This window comes from Centruroides vittatus, unplaced genomic scaffold, assembly GCF_030686945.1.
Source record: "Centruroides vittatus isolate TY-2023 unplaced genomic scaffold, ASM3068694v2 contig_199, whole genome shotgun sequence".
NCBI lineage: Eukaryota > Metazoa > Arthropoda > Arachnida > Scorpiones > Buthidae > Centruroides > Centruroides vittatus.
Window position 1 is genome coordinate 271478 of NW_027121224.1, and position 22734 is coordinate 294211.

At 28.3% G+C, this 22734-nt stretch overlaps 1 protein-coding gene across 1 annotated transcript in view; it reads right to left on the reverse strand.

Annotated features, from left to right (window-relative positions):
• The window catches only part of LOC136970444 (CKLF-like MARVEL transmembrane domain-containing protein 8), a 31656-nt gene that overhangs the window by 5050 nt on the left and 3872 nt on the right, over nucleotides 1-22734 (reverse strand). Inside the window, exon 2 of the mRNA XM_067264875.1 lies at nucleotides 16064-16575. Coding sequence (XP_067120976.1) covers nucleotides 16064-16228 — 165 coding nt within the window. The 5' untranslated portion in view covers nucleotides 16229-16575. The remainder of the gene's footprint in view (nucleotides 1-16063; nucleotides 16576-22734) is intronic.

Consider the following 22734-nt stretch of genomic DNA (forward strand, 5'->3'; position numbering starts at 1 on the left):
GCAGAGCAAAGGTCTTCGCATCTTCGGAAAAAAATAGCAGCGCTCGAAGTTTAATCACGCGATATGGGTGAAATTAACCTGAACACGTAGAGGTGGTTTGGTAGAATCCATTTCATACGCTGTAACTTCAAATACAGGCTTTTGTTGTCATAGATTACTGCAGTCCCCGAACTTTTGGATCGTACCGCGTATATACTGAAAAGCCTTATACTCCATACTAGTATTTCTCAATGAGGTAATATCGATCCTTAAAGAGAGACAATAGGTTTATTTGGACCGAGAATTTGATAAGAAAGAAAAAAAAATTAGGATTACATCTGTCAGGAAAGTCACACGTGCTTCCGGGGATTTTGGGGGTTTAACCCCTTCCATTTGGAAAGAATTAAAAAATTAAAATAAACAGTATAGTGTGTATAACCTGTATTTATTTTGTACCCGTTCAGTTCCTCCTTAGTCTACGATATTGTGTTACTCTATATACAGTGTATATATTGTAAAAACGAATGAACTACATTATAAAAACATAATGTGTTTTTTAAAACCTCATTCTTTTAAAAATCCCGCAAAGGGCTTTGGCAAATGTATAACAAATAAGTAAATACATAGTTAATTTTAAATATCGTGAACAAATAATGTTATTCTTAAATTTTATTAGAGGGTGATTACAAAACTATTGTGTAAAAAGACTTTAGTAAGTAATTCTTAATGAAAAATTGACTAACATTGCTGTAAACGAATCATTAGTTCTACAGTGTAATATAGTTCAAGACGATTTCACTTCATTTTTCCTTCAATCACTAATAGTATCCATAAATTCTTCTATATACTGTGTCTTAATAAAGTGTTTTATTCAAGTATAAATAACATTTGAACATTTATTAAGTCTAAATTTAGACTTAATTCAAATTAATGTCTGAATTTGGAAATTATATTATTACGTAATGTTATAAATATTCAAATTTTTTTACAGTATATAGAAGAATTTATGGATAATATGAAATGTTATTTATTAATATAAGATAACCTAAGATTAATTATTAGTGCATAAGAGCATTATTACAAAAGCTAATTAATATTGAATTTTAATTGGTTTTATTCATCCAGCAGTATTATTTCAAAGCAAAGCTTTGGTGATATGAATAATTCAAAGCATTATATCAACTATTATTTTTAAACAATAAAATTAATTTTCGATACTATTGTAAATTATATTATATTGCATCACGTTACTATTGTAAATAAAGATATCATCTAGTAAGATTATTTCACTGAAAATAATGTATTATGTAACACAAAAGAACCATGATTTTCTCTTTTCTTTTTCTAAACGTGAATAAACATTTTCATTAACAAACTAGTTAATTATCTGCTTTGTAATTCGAAATATAATTTAACTGTTAAGTGATAGCAGAAAATTTCACACGATTTTAAATGTTATTCATCTTTTAAATTGAAAAAAAAATCTACAATTTCGCAAATTCTCTTTTAATATTGTTGTTTAATAGCAATAACCTGAATTTTCTTTGTTAGAATTTTATAATTGTAATTTGGTATTGTCTTTTCAATAGTCATTTCGACTTAACACATATAGATTATGTGTCATTTTTTTATTCAAAATTCATCAGATACAGGATTTTTATTCGAGGATATAAAGGTTTATTATGTTACATATTCAAATCCATTTTACAATTACGTATATATGTTTTAACTTTTAAAATTTCAATAAAAAGTGTTTATAAAGTAGATTATATGTTCATATAAGTTTGTTGTATATATACTATATAGTCTAATTATAATTAATCCCTTCATTAAAAATTAAAATATATATTTATAAGGAACGATGCAAATTTGAAAATGTTTTTTAAAAATACAAATTGAATAATAACGTTTTTATTAATGGTAACATTTTATAAAAAATTGAAATTATTTTACAAAAACTATTCAGAATCTTTTATACTTTTCTACAATTGTATGAATTACTTGTAAAGAGATTTTATTGATATTATAAATGAGACAAGAGAATCTTTGGTGAGGAATCTAATGGAAAAATACGATAAGAAAACTTAAAATATGAAATAACTGATTTTAAATAAATGTAATTTAATCAATTTGAAATTCTGGTTTCTCGTTGAAACTCTCACAAAAACTAACACATTTGTTTGTGTATTAAATGAAGCATAAAATTATTTTTATCTGAATTTATTTTTATCTTCTCATCTGATTGATTTATAAAGTTTAAATCAAACAATCTGCCAAGAGGACAAAATATTTATCCACAAATTATTCTTAAAATTAATTAAGAAGTAATTTATTTTTCAATAACAAAACAGTGTTTAATAAAAATAAATATTTTGCTTCTATTATACAAAATAAAAGCAAATATTCATTTGGTCTTCATTTATACAATAGATAAGTTTAACCGAAAGATCATTTTTTTTTATTTTAATTTCTACAATATGTTTTATTATGTCTTTTATAATGTTTGTTTTCTCTCTTAATAGGCCTTAGTGTAAGGCACTTAGTAGGCCTAGGCACTACTAAGTGCCTTACGTTAATGAATCAATCCAAGCTAAACTATCAAATTAACAAAAGTCTATTTTCTACATTTTAACAGCTGAAGTTCACATATTTGCATGTGTGAGATCCCGGGGAGGTAAGAGGAAGTCGTACCTCCCTTTCCGGCGACTCACTTGTCAAGGATGGCTGTTACGTTGACGGCGCGTTACGCGTCACGCGAGTGGAGGAGGAGGAAGGATGGGGTCGACGATAAGGCGAAGCCGACAGTCAAGAAAGACACCATTTTATAACAAAACAAGATTTATTAAAATCGAAACGAACAAAACTACACTTCTACCCTCATATACAAAGGGGGGACGGAGAGAGAGAGTTTACAAATATTCGTTCATACCTCTTTAAATTCCGTAATAGACGGAGTCTGGTGAATGTCCCAGTAGGTAAATATTCACTCAGAAGTGATAATAATCTTCGGGATGACGGAGAGTCAGTTAATTGGACGGTGGCACGTAGAACCTTAGAAACTCGCTGACTGGACAATGGCACTTAAAAACTTAGAAACTTAGAAACTTTCGTGTTCGGTCGATGGCGCAGTGCACTTCGTAATGGAGAGACGATCGGAGAGCCCCAAGGGGAAAGGAAGCGTCTTTTATAGATTCTTGATGAGAAAATCGGTCACATGATCGACAGTGGATTACAATTAGGGCCATAGGTGTTCCCGGGATTCAAAACAAAATGACGAATTCGGACGCTAACTGTAAATTATCGTGCAAGTTGATCTAGATGCTGCGACGGAACAATGGCTTATTGACAGTTAGGGGACGATTGTTGCCAGTCAAGGGTCAACATTTTCTCGGTTACGGAATTTTGTTGATTAAGCCGTTGTATAACAGGAGTGAAATAATTTAGAAATTTAGGTTCTTAACTTCCAGATTTCACACATGCATCGCAAATAAATTATAATAATTGTTTACTAATCTCGGAGCAATAAGTCTTTTAACTGGGAGAAAATAAATTGGTTTTAATTGAAAACTAACGAAATTTCGTTAAATTATATTTTAATCGTTGATCTAATTTTTCGTTTGTTGCAATTATTCAAGCAATTCATTGAACAATTGTAATTAAGAGATTTGATTCATTCCTTTGTATAATAGCCTTCATAAGCCTAAATTCACGTATTTGAGGAAGTTTCTGACAGTTTTAAGATAATATTATGTGATTTTAAACAGGGATATCTTATCACATTATTCATTTAAAAATCTCAACTATTCACATAAAAATAATTGAGATGTTTAACTTGCCATGAAATTAATCTAATCTTTATATAAAAATAAATAGAAATGGATTTATGGGTAGAAGACTTTCAGTATTACTTTTCTTCAAAATGTCGCATTGTTAAAAATTATAACCTAAGGAAAATTTTGTCATTTAAACTTCTTTTATGGTTTCATAAAGTTATATTATTTATTTGAAATTTAAAATAATTTATTTGATGTAAGCTGCATATGTTTATGATATACTATTATTGTTATGTCAAACTACAAAAAAAAAAACATATGATTTCCTCAAAATAGGCTTTATAAGGCTTCATAATGGCTTTAATTCAGAGATAAAATGAAATAATAAAATTCTGAAATAAAGTATGGCTTTCATTAAATCGAAATTTCTTGCGTATAACCGATGATGTGGCCCTGTTCCAGATTATATTATTAATCTCTTTTGCGAATTTAATATTCATATCATTAAATAAATAAAAGATAAGAGGTCTGTAAATCATTCATTTTCATATATTTGGAAAATTATCGGAGTAATTATTTAGACCTATATTCACTTTCTTCTTTTCAAATACACGTGAATATAGTTTTAGATCTATTTGATTTTTAAAAAATAGCTTATTCTTAATTTATTATGAAGGTATTTTTTATACAAGCATGTTTTTACTATAGATGATATCTTTGATAAAAGAATATTGTCATCAATAAGAGATAAAAACTGTTGAAAATATAACTTAAATAAAAATAATAATAAAATCGGGACATTTTAAAAAGTTATATTTGACATATTCAAGTACTGCAGTCACTTATTTTCGTAAATCAACATTTAAGCTTATTTTGTGAAGACTGGCGTTAATAATAAAAATATTTTATCCTTATTATATTATTAGTTTTCTAATATTAATTTTAATTATTACTAATAATTAACTAACAATTGTCGATTGTGATATCATGCATACAAACTATTATTTATTAATGTAATTATATTCCATTTGTTCTATTGTTCTGTAAAAATTCATAATTTATTAAAGATTTTAAAGTAGGAAATGAAAATGTTTTACGAGAAGTATTTTAAAAATCCAGCAACGAGTTGCTTAACTTTCTCGGAGACATTTAGTGCAGCCATCTGTTATAATATTTTATTCTTAAAAGCTTTTTGTATTTTTAGCTATTATAAAATGGCAAAAAGCTTAATTTTGAGGGTAGGGATGAATTTTATTTTTTAAAAAAATTATAATTACTAATAACTAGTAAAATCGTCACTAAGTCTAGATATAAACACGACCCCCTTTATCTCTCCACCCCGTCGATCTTTAACCCCAAAATTTAATAGCAATAATCATCCTAATACACAAACCTCCCTGCAAAATTTCAGAAATTTTCGATAAAAAGCACAAGAGTTATTAAGCTTCAAAGAGAGTGAACAAAATCGTGTTCCTCCATACACGCAAACAACCATACATACAGAAAAAACCTTTTTTTTTTTTTTTTTTTTTCATTTTTCGACCTTTTAAGGTTCCCTGAATCTAAAAATGTAAAAATCTGGAGGAATCATCTTTTGACCGATTGCCATACTTTTCCTCTGTTATATATAACAGCCAGGAAAGTAAAAAAGAAACAAACTTTAATGGTCGTTTAATTAGTTAAATTTCATTCAATCAGCCAACCAATTTTCTCTAACGTTATCATAACGTGATGAGTCAGAATGCTGAAATTGCAAACTTCCCTTAAAATCAAAATACTGTACATGTTAATTTTCTATGCTGACGACAAAGTTTTGAAAGTTGGTACAATAGTATGTTAATTGATAAAACATAGTTAAATATTGCATGACTTTGAACTGTACTCTCTTATTATATACTAGCAGTACCCGCCACGCGTTGTTTGGCCTCAAAATGTATTTATTATAAATGTATAACACTTCTCCCGCTGGGGGGAATTTTCGAAAAATCCCTTCTTAGTGTACATTCTCTTGACGTACCCTATTAAAACGCAATGAAAAACGCAAAAAACCGCATCTAAAATAGTAAGAAGCACAATTCTTCACTTTAAGCCTTAATTTTGTCCCTCTCCCCCGCGGGGGGATTTCGACATCTATATTATATAAAAACACGCGCGTATTCGAATGCAACGTTGTGTCAAAATTTCAAAGCAATCGGTGAAGAATTTTCGGAGATTAGTTATTAGGAACAAACGAACATGTACATTTTTATTTATATAGATTTAATCCTTCATAATTTGTTTCTCGACTTTCTTATTTTGAAATTTATTGCTCTTATAAAATAACATTCTCTATAGATAGTTATTGTTGAGAACAGTTACTTACAGAAAGTATTCTCATTCTCTCTTTTCTTATTATTATTATTTTTTTTTTTTTTTTAAATTACGAGCAGGATTTTAAGTAGTATTTACCTACATTTTTGACAGCATTTTTGATTATAGATAATATATAATAAACAAAAACAAACTTGATTATAGTACAGCTAAAAGTATATTTGTTACATAATAGTCGAATTCCACATACAGTGTAAGCAGAAACATTGCACTAGGCAATGTCTCACTTCTACTATGTCATAATTAAATACAATTATACTGAAATTGATGTAAATTGTAGTGGACTATTCGTTAATTTAGACGCAATACACCCCAATCCTCCTTCTCATGTGGCAAATCCTTTCTTGGATCAGTGACGTATCCAGGATTCTGAGAATATGGGTGTTGCTCAAGATACAGTAGATTCGGAGAGACCAGGGCACTTATTCTCTAACATTTTTCGGAGAATGCCATTCATTTACCTTCGAATTACTTTAGTTACATAATCTTACATAATTGAAGTCATGAGATATGAATTATTATATTTATTTTTATTTTAAAGTAACAAATATGATTGCTTTCATGTCAAGAGGTGCTACAATACCATAAGTACTCTCCTCGGATACATCTCTGTCATGGATCTTACGAAAGATAACGGCATAGTTTAAATTATATAATTATAGAGTTTCTCGAGATCAGTACAAAACATTTTTGTCCAGCTAAAATATTCAAAGGAAAGCGAACACCGTCAAGAAAATAAGTGGTGAAACGTGTGAAGCTTCTTTGCGTGTCCTTGAGCGCTCAAGGCCATGCAGAGATGCAGGATTTGAGGATACAGAAGATAATATACTGCATAACTTATATATCCTATCTATATCTCAAATTCTGCTGTTTGGCATCAATTTTATTTTGGAAAAAAGAAACATTCTATGAGAAATAGATCGAAAAGTATGATTTAATTCCGCAATATCCTGCTTTGTCTAAACGTTCTTGAAAAACATGATAATAGTCAATGTCAAAGCAGCAAAAACTTGCTTTCTTTCTTTCATTTTTCAAACTGAAACTTTAGTTGACAAATTCTTTAAGTCAAACGATCTAAAACTTGCAGATAATACTACTTATATTGTGTAACTTGGCGGAACAAATTCTTTGTGAATTCTTTGCTATCAAAGAATCCTGTCAACAATACTTTTGCTTTTTATTTTTGAAATAGAAAGTTTTTGTGTTTCGGAATCGCCGTTCAATGCATGGTCTGTTTATAAATCATATTGAAAGCTCTATGTTTCGTTACCCATTACGATAACATCGAGTCAAAAATAATCATGATTAACCAACTAAATAAACTTCTGCTGCAAGTCCAAAAAGCTTTTTTTGTTCGTCAGTTAAACAGTACGGAACGAACCTAATTCAAATCTTTCATTCTCCTAAATCTTCCGTTGAAACGTTACTAATTGTTCTTTATTGATGTTAAATTGAGTCTCCGTCATCGTAAGAAATATTTGACGATACACACAATTTCTTCCAAAACTGACTTTTAAAATTAGAATCGTTGTTAATTGTTTAAGGCGTTTTTTATTTGCCATTAATATCTGAAAATCTCTTCAAAAATATGTAAAATGAATCTCCAAAGACCGTACACTTCTTATATCAGTTTATGGATTTCATTCGCGTATTTATGCAACTTGAGATAAAATTTGTTTGCGCTTTGCTCTATCATCACAAACAACCACAATAATCTCTACACTATAAAATTTCAAAGACTGAATTTTCACATATATATTATACGTTCTCTCAAATAACCGATAGACTATCAGATACTAACGTACTGAAACAATTAGTCGTTTTAAAAAATAGTAATGTTTCATTTACGCATTATATTAATTTAAAGTGGAAATCCAGCCCAATGCGATTTATACGGGAATGAGTTTATAGAGAGAAACTATGTTTACGATGCTCTGAATTGACTTCATTATAAGGATATTTTATGCACTTTTAATGGATTCAGTCTTGAAACTTCAAAATGTACTGCACATTGTACAGTACAAGATACAGTATCCCTTAACATTCAGAAATATGTATTATTTTTATTCCTGAAGTAATCTAAAAAATAAAATCTAGAGATAAGATTTCAATTAAATATATAAAGTATTATTATTAAATCTTTTCGGAATTTTACGAATAAAATCTAGACTTTATTTTTTAGATTATTTCAGAATTATATATACCGTACATATACACTCAATCTTTAAGGTTTGCAGATTTTTTTTATGAGGTTTTACTTTGTCAAGGTTTCTTCCCGGAAAATAATTTATTTATCTTTTATAATTTTCCGGAAATCGCGCATATATTATCTGCTTATCCAGACTCGTTATGAGAGTCAAGTTTGCCTTGGCATATCATTTTACAGTTTACATTTGTAATATAGATAAGAAAAACGGATTTTGTTTTTTAAATTTAATTTATCTTTACTTCTAAATTATAAATAAAGGAGCACAAAGTTTAGTTAAAGCTTTGTTATCTTATTATTGTTAATTTTTTAAGTTTCATCTAGTCTATGAGATAAAAACCTAACCAGAAAAAACACACATAGAAAAATTTTCCTATTCACAGTACAGTATTATAAAGTACTAAAATCTAAATTATGTACAGTACAGCAGCACATGCTAGAGTTCAGTAGGTACTGAAGTTCAAAGATGCAATATTCTTATTGACATAAACGAATTATATGTCTTTAAAGGAAAACAATAAATTGAAAGTTCTGTGCGTCACTCTTTGTGTGGGATGTTGATTGTGGTTATTCGTTGTCAGCTGTTTGGTGTAATTCATTTGTCTTTGCTCTCTGTGAATCTCCTCTCTCATTAAAATAAAATTTTCTATTATTAAATAACTGTTGTTCGTATTATCCTTTAGTAGTCCATGGCCGTACTCCCTTGATTTTTACCACAGTATATTTGTAAAAATTCAAGTAAACGAAAATTGAGCTAAGAAATCGACTTATTTAAATTATTTAGTCTTGTTAAAGCATATTAATAGTTTTAAATGTTATGTTATGGCTTTAATTTTTAATAAGGAAATAAATAAATAATATACTGTGTTAAGTATTTGAAAAATTTTAAGCCATACAATTGTTTAAAAGGTGCGTATACTAGACAGTCTATACGTAATTTAACTTAAAATAATATCTCTGTCTTTAAAAATTACTTCATACAGACATAAAAAGATTGACATACTGTAAATTAAATAATTTAAAGTATTTAATTTTATTTAAAAAGTAATATTTTTATTTATAATTCAATCTTATATTAGAAAATCCCGCCTATTTTTCTTTCCGGAAAAATATAAATAAAAGTATTTTTTGAACTCTTGTAGTTGAAGATCTCGTTTGTAGTAGATCTGATTGAAGGTTACCTTACCATAATTTCATAGAATGCCGGAACTAATGGGGATGGGAATTCAATGTAGTTCCGATATTTAATAATTATTTTTTTAAGAATATTTGTTTTGTTTATATTATATATTATATTTTCTTCTGGATAAAGTTTGCTGATAGAAAAACTTCTCATTTTTATTTCCCTTACAAACTACAGGCTACAGTCAAGAGTATTAAAATTCTCTTCACTCACGACCATTTTCGTACAGCAATGAATTAATATATTTATACTCGACAAAATTACAACGCAAATTGTTACATATGAAAATAAAATATTTTAATTGTAAGATATATTTAACAATTTAAAATAGCCCACCTGCGGCTGGGTGAATAAAACCACTGAACATTGGGTTCGAGCCTTGCCAATGGGCTGGCCACGTGGAGTTTTCCAAGTGTCTAACACTTTGTGGGGGTCAATTTCCCACAGAAAGTCCTCCCGAAAGTCACCTCCCCTTGGCAGATTGCCCGTGTGTCACGTTGTTTTATTCCATCAATTCAATCTAATCATAGAAGCAATAAATCGCTTTAAAGCAAAATTTTCGAACGGTATATAAAAAAGACGATTATTTTATGAATACTGCAAAGGTTTTAAAACATTAAATCCGAAAAATTTCGTAAAAAGTATCAAATAAAATTTGGCTATGTTTAGATAAAGTAGAAAACATTTTCAAAATCTACAATGTTTTATCTACATATACATTAATCATTTAACTGTGCACGTAAAGTTACTTTGTTTAAATAAATTTAATAATGCTTGGATTTTAGGTTTTCTAGTCACTCTATATAATCAAATTATCAAAAATAAATTTCGTTGCATTTAATATTTAGTTACAAATTATAAATTCGATATCATAAAATGATCATAAAACTGATTAATCATATTAAACTCTGCTATCTTTATTGCTTATATGCATATTTATTATCTCAAAAATATAATTAAAATGAAAAGGAAAATATTCTTTATATTATATTTTATTAAACAAAAGTATTATAATTTTTCTCTTACAATTATTACGTTTAGTGTGTATTCGGATAAATAAAATGCTGGCTGTCAGCCAAATAGCAGATTAGTTATGCTGATACAAAGAATTTCTCCTATATTCGATAATGATTTCTTTACTAAATTACTTCAATTAAGGGATTCATAATCCTTAATAAATGGCCTAGTTATATGATCAAACTCTTCATGGCCAGTATGGTGTAAACTGTATAATTAATTTTCTCGCATATTTTGATCTAATTCGTAGCTCATTTCACGCTGAAACATTTACAACAGTATAAATGGCGCTATTTGAATATAAAATTAGACCAATTTATCGTTTTATATTTTCTAAAATATGCTACTAAATGCTTAAATGCAAGTGTTTATTTTAAATGTTCTTTCCAGCCATCAGGAGCGGATCAATGGAGCTACAAGGACTTCAGCATTCTCCATAGACAAAAATAAAAATAGAAATTCATTTGTTCGAACTTCGAAACGTTATTTTTAAAAGTATTTTTGATGTCAAACATCGCCAGTCCTGCAATGCAATCGTTTTGCGCTTGTTAATAAAACATATTTATGATTATTTAACTTTTGTGTTAGCCCAGTTTGGATTTCTGGATCCGCCACAACTATCAATACCTTATATCAATATAAATCAGAAGGAATCTATATGAATGGATATCGTGTATTACAAGTATTTAATTCCATTAGAATTTCATGAATGCTTTCGTGTGATATTAATAATATAATATATAAAATTTTTATAAGAGGTAGAATAACCTAATAAAAATAGTCTAAATATATTATGTTGCAAACTATACTGGTTTTACTTGTTACTTTTAACGTCACATAACATTTTTACACGTGATAAGTAATAGATGAATTTCTAAACGTTCGTACTAAATATTGCAATATCAATAGCTGTTGAGTAACTATAACCATTTATTTGATATGTGGAAATGTGTAACAACAGGCAAATTATATAAAAACAAATTTCGTATACACTTATACGAAATTTATTTTTATATAATTTATATTCTCTTTATAAAGATTTTTAAAAATATAATAAATCGACTTTGCGTCGCTCTTAAAAACAATTTTATAACATTCTTTAAGAAATTTCATTACTTGTCTTACATCCTGAGCATGCAAACATTCTACTGAGGATATTATTTAGGTTCCCTGTTATAAATTATTTTGAATTATATATTTAACATTAGAAGATTCATAGATTCATCTGGAATAATGCAAAATTCTTGATATATGTAAGCATAAAAGTATTAACTCAAAATACGATCAGCAATATTTTTCATGGGATTTCAATAACTACAGTTTTTTTAATCTGTCAGTAACGTTGTAAGAATTATATAAAATTTTAATTTTATTTCGTACCGGTGATCATGGGAATCGTCAAAAAATTTTAGAGGGACAAAGCTTGGGGACAAGTAATTACATCAATACATTTCTGTTTTATTATTTAATTGTTTGGGCTTTTTCTTCCATAAGTTGATTATAGAATACAGTATTGCATCAATACAAAAGGACAGAGAAAACGTTCCATGGTCGAGGGTGTAAGATTACATATCTCAATGACTTTTACGATTATAATTTGTGGAATTTTTTACACGACACTAGGGGACAAGTTTCCCGTTTGCTCCACTGCAGACGCCCATGCCAATTTTATTAGTTTGATTTGAAATGATTAATTTATAATTATCACTTCAAATAATTAATTAAAATAAAAAAAACAAGTTTAATAATGATTTACTATATGTAAACTTGGCTAGAGTTTTTTTTTAATTTTTAATTTAATTGTTTTAAATGAATTAGAAAAGTTAAAGTGGTATTGCTTTAATTCTTTGGTCGTACAAAAGGAAAAATATAATAATAAGTTGAAATATGATTATAACTGAAATTTTCATATCAAATTGAAACTAAATATGAAGAATTAAGATAATTATCGTGTCTCCCTACAAAAAAATAAAAGGAAATATTGTATAATAAACGACAGCCTGTATCTTGATAAGCAGTTATAAAATTAAAGTTTATTATTTATAATTAAATTTCTAATATTAATATAATATATAATTATTATTATGAAAGAAAATATAACGAAATTCTATAGCTTGCTTGTTAATTCGCATTACACTACCGTAAAAATTGGAATGTTTTAACTTGAATATATTTTAAAAAATTAAATTTATCAACATATTTTATACATCTGTCTGATTTAATCTGTTACCAATTTAAGAATTATGCAATAAAATTAAGTAAACGAATTTTTTCAAATAAGTGATTCATAATTGTTTATGATATTTGCTAATACCGACAACTTTTATAAATAAGTTTATATAATGAAATAAAAGTGAAAATAAAAATAAACTGTAAGTTTATAACATATTTAAACGGTTTGACTAACTTAAACGGATGTGTTAGTCAAAATAAAAGTTAAGTGGTTATTAAGAAATACATTATTTACTTTGTTAGTCGCTAGGATAGTTCTAGGCATTACAGTCGCCTATTAAGTACAATATATAATGTCATCTTCGAGTTATTAATTTCAGAAATGGAATTATTAAAATAATTCGTGTAATTTGTAAATAATAATACTGGCCTAGAGAATCACTTTATGAAAATTTATACAATGTTTTAAACTCCTCTTAAGGCATGCTATTGAATGTTAAAGAGAAAAAATAATTTTAAAATAAATTGTTCTACCTGATTTTGGCCTTGAAAGCCATTTCCTTCTTATTGTGACCTCATTGGTTAAATCAAGAGCCGAGTTGCATTGTATAGGTAAGACTGGAATAAACTTCGCTCAGTTATTTATAGTGATTTCTTTCATCCATAGTTGGTTGCTATAAAAATTATTTTCTAGGAAAGAACCATTTTCATACTTGCAATAACATAAACTGATTTTGTAATAAATAGAAACGTTTTCGTATGAATAAGTTCATAAAGTATCTCTAATCATAGACTATAGCTCTATGCCACTCCTAGATAAAATAGAGTTGATAGTGAAAAATTGCTTTCTGTAAATGTAAACGCCCTTCTTTCCAAGTTATTCAACCTATCAACCAACAATAAGAATGTTACAACTCCTCTTTCACGGTGGTGCTAACAATTTTTTTTATATTTAAAAATTTTTGATAGTCGAGTTTTGTTCGTTTTTTTAAATCCAGTTTTTTTTCCCCTGTAGACGTAAGGTTTGGAAAGAGCAGAAACTATCCAAGACAGGAAGTTGATTAAGCCACGATAATTAAATATGACCTTTGTACAACTAGCAGAACCACCCCAGCTCGACGGAGGTTTACGTTCGCTGAACCAGAACGCATCAACATAGTATTTTGGAGATTTTCTAAACTACATATTTTTTTCTTTAAAAGGGTTAAAGATCGTTAACTTAATTTTAACATAAAAACAAGTTTTTATTTTTAAACTATACAGTCTCATAAATTGATAATTAGTCATTTTCTACGTGGGGATTCATAAAGAGACAGGTGATTTTTCACCTAAGAATAACACGTGTTCCTATGAAGTGGAACATTGCATCCGGTGAAGAGGATGAAAATGGGCTACTTTATGCATGACAAAGCGAGTGAATAACAGTTAAAAGATCGTAAAATTAACTTACGAGAATTGAAAACAAAGTGTAATTCTACATATGAACCGAAATAAACCCTTTGAACCGTAAGAATTTTTGCATCACACTCTGCATGAGAATTTTTAATTATTTTCATTGATACGAAGGTATTATCGTTCTCTGTTTATTATAAAATCAACAAGTATATAATTAGATATCAGATATATAAATAAAAACCTAAATTTGTATCTGAAATTTTTAAATATCGCTTATTTATATTACATGATACACAGTTTACAGATATAGATGTAATAATAGAATATGTCGCGTCATTCTCACTTTAAGAATAATGCCATCGCAAAATATAGATAGGTCGTTCGTTATTGCCTGTACATCATGAAAGGACTTTGATAGCCAAATCGTGATTCGTCGAAATGAAGTAAAACAAGTAATGCCTAAGGTGAATAGATCAATATTATGGTAGGTTAAGCCTTGGGGTAGAATAAGATGTACAGGTAGGGAAGAACGCGGAAGTACGAAAACACAATATTTCAATGATAAGCTATATTGGAAATGAAAAAATATTTACCATTTTCATTGGATTTCGTAACTAAATAAATTGAAAGAAAGTCAATACGTTAAAATAAATATAACAGATTAAACTTTTAAATAATCATTTCTATAACAAACTGCAGATTTGTTGACATAACTGCGGTTTCTTGTTACTTCCATATAAAGTCTGGATTTTTTTTCTATCGCGAATGAATATTTATTTTTCTTCTTTAGATACTGTGTTTGCCAAAAGCAGAAAAGGGAGAAGTCAAGAAGGCGTATAAAAGTCACAGACCTTATACAGGTTTGAAGACCACCTTAGCATCACGCTTCTCCTTCGACAACACGTTACGAAGGCGTGTTAAATATGGATAAAAGTTTATTAAGTATACATCGAATTTCTATATAATCATTTCCTAGATTTCGTTAAATAAATAAACACGTTTATAATTTAATAGTATCTAATATATATTTTACTTACTTTTATTTATAATCATTTCCATGGTATCATTTTATATTCTAACTTTTTTTATGCCGTAAAATATAATGCATATACATGCTATAAATAAGTTTTTTTCTTTAAAATTTAGTTTAGATTTTTAGATAAGATTCTTTTACTAGGAATAACGGAAAAGTCAGTAACCGAACTTCCTATCTAAATTTTTGGATAGATATTTCCTTACGTGACATAAACGTTCCCGTTTATTCTCCAAGCACAAAATTGTTAAATTTACCGGATGTTTTTTGTCACTAGTCAGGTAATTTCGTTTTATTTTTTCCCGATTTAAAAAAAAATAAAATTGGACACAAGTCAAGCTTCACATTTCATTTCGTTTTTATTTATTTTTGTCCCACATATAAACTTTAAAATTATTTATGTTCTGTTTATATGTTAATATAAATTGTAACTGTTCTATAAACTAAAATAAATAAATAACTTTTATAATTTGTTTATAAAAATGAAACATGGAAAATCTAATCATTGCCCATTAAAAGAAATTGAAAGGAACTTCGATAAAATCTTAAAAAGAAAATTAAGTGGGAAAACTGTGACCGTAAGTTGTAACACGCAACATTTACTCCTTTAAATATATTTAAGAATATTAGAAGGATATTAAGGAAATGCTTTCTCGCCATGTTTAACCTTGAATATAAATAACAAAATTTTCGCAATGTATGACACAAGATATAATTAATATTTTAAAAAAGTCTTCCTTTAACATTGACCAAGAATTAATCCAATTAAATAAACAAGGTTAACAACGTTGAATATTCGTAACATCTTCAAGTTGAGGATACCGGGGAGGAATTAACACGCCCGTAAGAATTCACAAAGCGGAAATTCGGAATGAAAAGCAAAAACTAAATTTATAATTTAGGGGTGTAAAACGGATAAATTACATAATACTTACCAATTGAACAAGTTTCAGAATTCCGGGTATAGTTTTAAAGTACCAGGGATTGAGATGCAAACCATCTAAAATTCCAGTCGATTCGGTTTTCGTTGTTACTGATATTCCAGCGTTGGTACGAGTCTCCGTTTTCTGTGTTGTTTGAACCGTGGTTTCGCCCGCCATGTTTCCTTCGTAAGGCTACGAATAAATCGTCAGTGTTATTGCATACCGCAGGTCGTCCTGCGTGGCTGAACCCCTCAAGTCACTAAACCGGTTCTTAGTCCAATAGCGTCGCTTCCTTCGTGTTATTGGTATAAACGTACTTCCGCGCTTGTAAACGCCAGCAAAAGTTCCGATTTATTTCTTCCGTCAAAACAATATTTCTGTTTTATTGGAATAAGTGTAAACTTTGTTTACTTCGTGTTATCAATCGAAAGGCAATTTATTACTTTAATAAAGCCGGTTCCCTTGTTTTATGCAATAAAATCGTCCAAGGTCATGTACGGTTTTAAACTTCACACCTATAATTTCTGGAAAGCGGAAAAAAGTTTTCCTGATTAGTTCATTTATTGGAAATAAATATTTATCGAATATTAATATATTTTTATACTTTTTTAATGTGTAGAAATTATTCTAATTGATTAGCATACATTGTACGAATATGGGAATTTTTTAAAATTTAATTTCTAGTTAATTGAACAAATTAATTACGATATTAATTAATCTAAATTTCCATTAAGTATAGTATTTTATAATTTAAAACTATTTTGAACGATTTCTTTTTAAATTTAATTTAATTTAATATTGTAAAATTAAAAATATTAGTTTTTTTTTAATTATTTGATTAAATGCATTAAAATAAACCATTAAAATTAGGCCTATACATATATTTTCAGTATGTAAAATTAACGCTGAATAAACCTAAAAATTATTTTATTAAAAATAATATTTTAAGCTTTAATTAATTAATTTAAATAGTGGAAAAATCATTATTTTATACTTTCAAAGATTTAAACAGTTTTTAAACTGTATTCAAATAAATTTAATATAACTGATGAAAAAACGTTGTAGGCTATGTTATAAGTCAAAATTTTATACTAAAGTCGATTATTGAAATTATGTAACTAAGTGTATTGTATATAAAATCTATAAATAAAATGTTTTTACGCTTATACAACATCATGTATAATTTTAGCTTTAATAGTTTAAAGAAATTTAAGCACTGTTGTATCAATAAATATAATCTATAACATATATGTAAAAGAATACATCGTAATCTTTATTTTCTGATATTTACTTTCTGTTCGTTTAAATGAATCAGGGTTGAACCGAAAAAACTAGGAGTAAAAGTTAGTGAAGTTCTGCGGAGGCGGAAAAAGAGATACGAGTATTGGCCTTAATAGTTTTGAATAAATGGAACAATATTTAGTTAAGTATATGGAATGCTAATGTTTAAATTTAGATGAAATTAAATTCATTTGGGGCAATTAAGAACTATAAATAAAATATAACAAAGCCGTTAGCTTTTAAAAATAGTATTATTTCAATTCAAGCATAGAAAACATTGTAGGTTAACAAAAAACCCCGAAACCGTCAATGTTTTTTAATGTTTCCTGAGTGTATGAAAAGAAATCGGCCTATATAACACCTCATTTTATTATATTAGTTTTCAAATTTTTGTTTCTAAAATTAAAAGAACATGTTTTGTTTTTTTTATTATTTGATAATCATGTAATTAAAACTTTTATTTTAATTTATTCCAAATAAAAAATAATAAATCAAAGCCGTCAGGGCCGTGGAAAGGTAGGGGCAGAGTGGATACGCACCCAAAACGCCGAGAGGATGAGGTACCAAATTTCCAAAATTGTTACGCGAGCGAACTAATAAATTCATAGAAAATTGTCATATACGAGTATGAAAATTATATTTTGAAATATAATATGCATTATATTAATAAAAGGCATTTGTTACAAATTTAAAAATCATAAAAGACTAATGAAAGGCTTATCCAAAAAGCGCCATATTTAAGTTTGTTCTTAGCGCCAAATGGACCTGAAAGCTAGAAAGTCTCTTTAGAAACAGTCTTCAATGCAGAAAGAACTTCTATAATCAGTTTTATAAAATTAAAATAATCAAATTCTCAATAAAATACAATTTTATACAGAATTGTTAACTATCAGATTATCTATGAATATTTTAAATAAGTCAAATTAATATTGAGGTTAGATTTACCTTAGGTAGCCAAAATGGCGGCTCGTCTCTAATTCCAGCAAACAGAAGAAGGAAAACAGTGGGGACGCACGTTCTAACCTAACCTATTCTAATAATTTGGTTGGTAATAATTATGGTAATTTATTAGAATAGAATAGGTTAGGTTAAGTTAGAACGTGCGTCCCCACTGTTTCCCTTCTTCTGTTTGCTGGAATTAGAGACGAGCCGCCATTTTGGCTACCTAAGGTACATCTAACCAATATTGATTCTATTTGAAGAAAATTCGCTAACTGAATGGAATATCTAGAGTAGTCACTGACTAGATATTGATATCAAGAAATCAAACGGCATATTTTAAAATAAGAATAGAATTTACTTAACTTAAAATATTAGGAATAATTTTATAAATATTTAAAAAGAGGAAATGTGATAAGACACGATCGGTACTATAGTGTATGCACCCTAAATGCGGCACGAACAGGTAAAAGGATTGCATGAGAAAGGGGAAAGACAGAAATGTTAATAACTTCCGTTTCCTCTCTAGGTGTTTTAAAATGAATAAGTCTTATTGTATGACATAATAAGTTTCTATTATCAAAACGTATTATGTTGTAAGTTGTTTTTAACTATAACAAACAACCGAATTCAGACAAAATAATATGTCAAATATAAAACATATTAACATTCTGATTAGTACCTATAGTAGATATTTTCATGAAAATAATTTATTAGGTACTCCATAGGAAGTAAAAACAATATAAACAATTATAAAACAATTATTGAAAATCTCAATGTATAAATCACTTCCTGCCCACCTACCAAAACAATATAAAATGAAACTACAATATATGTCAAACACTATGTGAGATCTAAATCCACCTTAATAACACCTGTGAGTGATTTTATGTCTGAATTTTGATTTATTCCTATTTATTGAAAAGAAAATTATTTTTCAGTTAACATATTCAAGTAGAAAATTATACATTTGTGAAAATATGTTACATATTTAGGTTATTAAACAATACAAAATATATAAAATCTGTATCCAAAAAAAAGTAAAAAAAAATTCTTAAAACTAGAATTTTTAAGCTATTAAAACTTTATCGCAGAACATGAAGATCTGAAAGTATTTAATTTTGATAAAATTGAAATTTTAATAAATGACAAATTATAAATAATTAATATGTTAAAATAATTGACAACGTACAGTTTAATCATCTTTACAGTTATTAATCACAAACATATGTATATTAATTAGCTGTTTTTTCTAATATCAAGTATTTAATAACGAGTTTGTAACAAATTAAGTTTATTTATTTAATAATTCTACATGCTTTCAGATCATATATTGATTCATTGTAGAATTTATTTTTAAACAATAATAACAACATAAAAACAGAAATATACTATACGTAAGTAAAACTTATATTGCACAAGTTTATTTTATAGCGATTATAAAATTATTCACAAATTTTAAATGTTGTAATATAAACAGTAATAACACAATTTAAAATAAATCTACTTTTCAGCAGTAAACAAAAGATATAAATTTAAAACTAAATGTATTTTTTAAAAATTTATAATTTGTATAATTTAAATATAATATTATAAATATCACATAAATGTAAACAACTATCAGTTATAGTTACTAATGGTTTTTTTTTTAAATTTAACATTTCATTTAAAAAACTTGGTTACAATAGATCATAAAGGTTACAATGGATCCAATGTTCGAACCTTTGAAATAAGGCCGGAAATACGAAATGTCCAAAGATTAATATACAAACAGACCAGAAATGGCAATAGATTATTACGTGTTTTATTTTGTTCTTTACACGTCAAAACTGATTCTCGTCTTTCAGCAAACATTGATGGGTGAACCGGCTCTATCTGAAGTATAACCTCGTCTAGACAACTTTCTGTATATTTCTGGAACGAATTGACCTTCACTTTTCAACTAATTTGATCTTGTAAAAGTTTCGTTAATTTTTTTCTTTAAATCGTTTATAAAAAATTACATAAATTTATGTTTTGCACTTTAAAGTGAATTTTAAATTAACTAGTTTTAATTAAAAATTGCCTAATCAAAAATTGAACAAACAAATTAAATCGATACATAATTATAATTAGCATTCCTTTCTATAAGATGGCACTTCGATATTCTGTGTTAAAAATAAAAATAAATGTAGACACTTATATAATAATTGAAATCACTGTTTCAATTATTATATAAGTGTATTATAGTAGTAAGACGTGGACCGCAAAAGAACCTCAAAACAGTAGACCGCATTACATTCATTATCGTAGAATGTTAGATGCGGCTATATCAGATATTTCAAAGTAAATGTATGTATCATATAGCCATGTTGAGCAACATGTCTATATGATACATGATGTGTCAGCCGAACTGTAGTGAATAAAGTTCCTGCTTCCTGTTAGACAGACTTCAACAGACATTCAATTGCATAGTGTAAATTTCGAGCGTCAAAATTTAGAGCATGAAAAATCAGCGAAAATCTATTTACTTTATGGAATTTCGTCATTAGCTACTTGTCGAAATTTGAATAGCTTTAAATGTTTATTTTCTTAATTATTAATGATATTCTATTTTTCTATTGTTTGTTGTTTGTGGCTGTTCAAACTACAAGTATTACAAATAAAAAACAGGATAAGAATGACCGCTTTATATTAGCGAGATTGAGGCCGAAGTTTTCAACGCGAAAACGTATACGTCAGACGTTCGGCGACGCTTTCCTGTAAGCGTAGAAGTTTGACAATGGCGTTTGGAATGTCGAGCATGATTCCACTGACTTTCCAAACGCCATTGTCAAACTTCTAGGCTTACAGGAAAGCGGCGCTAAACGTCCGACGTACACGTTTTCGCGTTTTCGCTTCGGCGTCAACCTCGCTATTAATATAAATGTTTAGCGTTACGATAGCCTACCGATAAAAGAGTGAACAATAATGCTCGTAGAAGTAATTGATCTAATGAGAAAAACCCAAAAAATTATAGGCCTAGGTACAGTACAGTACAAAGTTTAATTTGGCAATCTAATATTATAATTATCAATATAAACACATGAAAATTCGTTCCAAGCGTTCAGGCGTTATTTAAAGTGGGTATAGGCAAGACGTCGATCGCTGTCCACCAGTGAACCGCGAGCAAAAATTTTGGGGTAATCGCCCCAAAATTCTGGGAATGTTTTCCAGAATTTACCCCAAAATTTCGGTGTAAATTTACATAATTTTACATTAAAATAATATTTTATATTGACTGTTTCTTATATTTTGATATTTTTTAAATAATAAATACTGTACATTATTTGTAAAAGCCACCGTAAACTACAGCGTTGCGAGAGCGCGTTTACTAGCGTTTCGCTCTCGCAAAGCTGCATAGTTTGCAGTGGTTCTTACTTAGTTTCCATATACAATAATACCTCGACTTACACTACCTTGACTTACGCGAACCCGGAGTTACGCGATTTTCAAATCTCGACGATTCGTCTTTTGTTTGAGCGCCACGCAACTCTGATTACTCTGACAACTCTGATTACTCACCCCCTACACACTATTGTTCAGCTTACATGTTCGGACATGTCGCGCGGAATCGACGCATAGCTACAATTTATTTTGTGTTATTTATTTCTGTTTGTTATATCTACGGAGACTTGAGAGACTCTACTATGTCATCCAAACGAAGTAGAACTGATTCTTCTGCATCAAAACAGAAAAGAAAAACTTTATCTTTGGAATGTAAAGTTAACATTATTAATGACTTCGATACAAAAATGAAAATTTGTGAATTGGCAAAGAAGTTTGATCTACCAGAATCGACGGTCAGAACAATTATGAAAGGTAAAGAAAAAATTCTCGAAGCTGTGAAAAATGCTCAATCTTTAAATTCAAGAATCATTCGTAAACGTCACGGTATTATCGCTGAGATGAAAACAATGTTATCTAAGATTTTATAAAACATTTTTTTTTTCTAAATTTGTTTTCTTTAGTCTCTGGCCCCAATTAAAAATAATTTGTATGTATTTATATGCGAAGTTATACCCCGACTTACGCGAATTCGACTTACGCGGTTATCGCTCGGTTCCACCTATCGCGTAAGTTCGGGGTATTACCGTACAGGTATCCCTTGATTAACGCGGTTAATTAATTAAAACTTCTGCCGCGTATATAAAGGGATTGCCGCAATTAATTTCACGCGTTAATCAAATCCCGCGTTAAACATGGGATACCTGTATTAATATTTGTTCTCGTATGAAATGTTTTGATGGGCGAGGTTGGTTTCCTGAACCTCCTCTTCTCTTATAAACGATTATGGATACTCTTAAAGAAATGGCTATATTTGGAAAAGAATCAACTAAACCATTATTATAAATAAAGTTTAAAATTTCCCTGGAGTACTGTACATAACTTTATTTAAAAAAATTGTAGAGATTTTATTTTTTCGAATAAAGATACTTCATCTA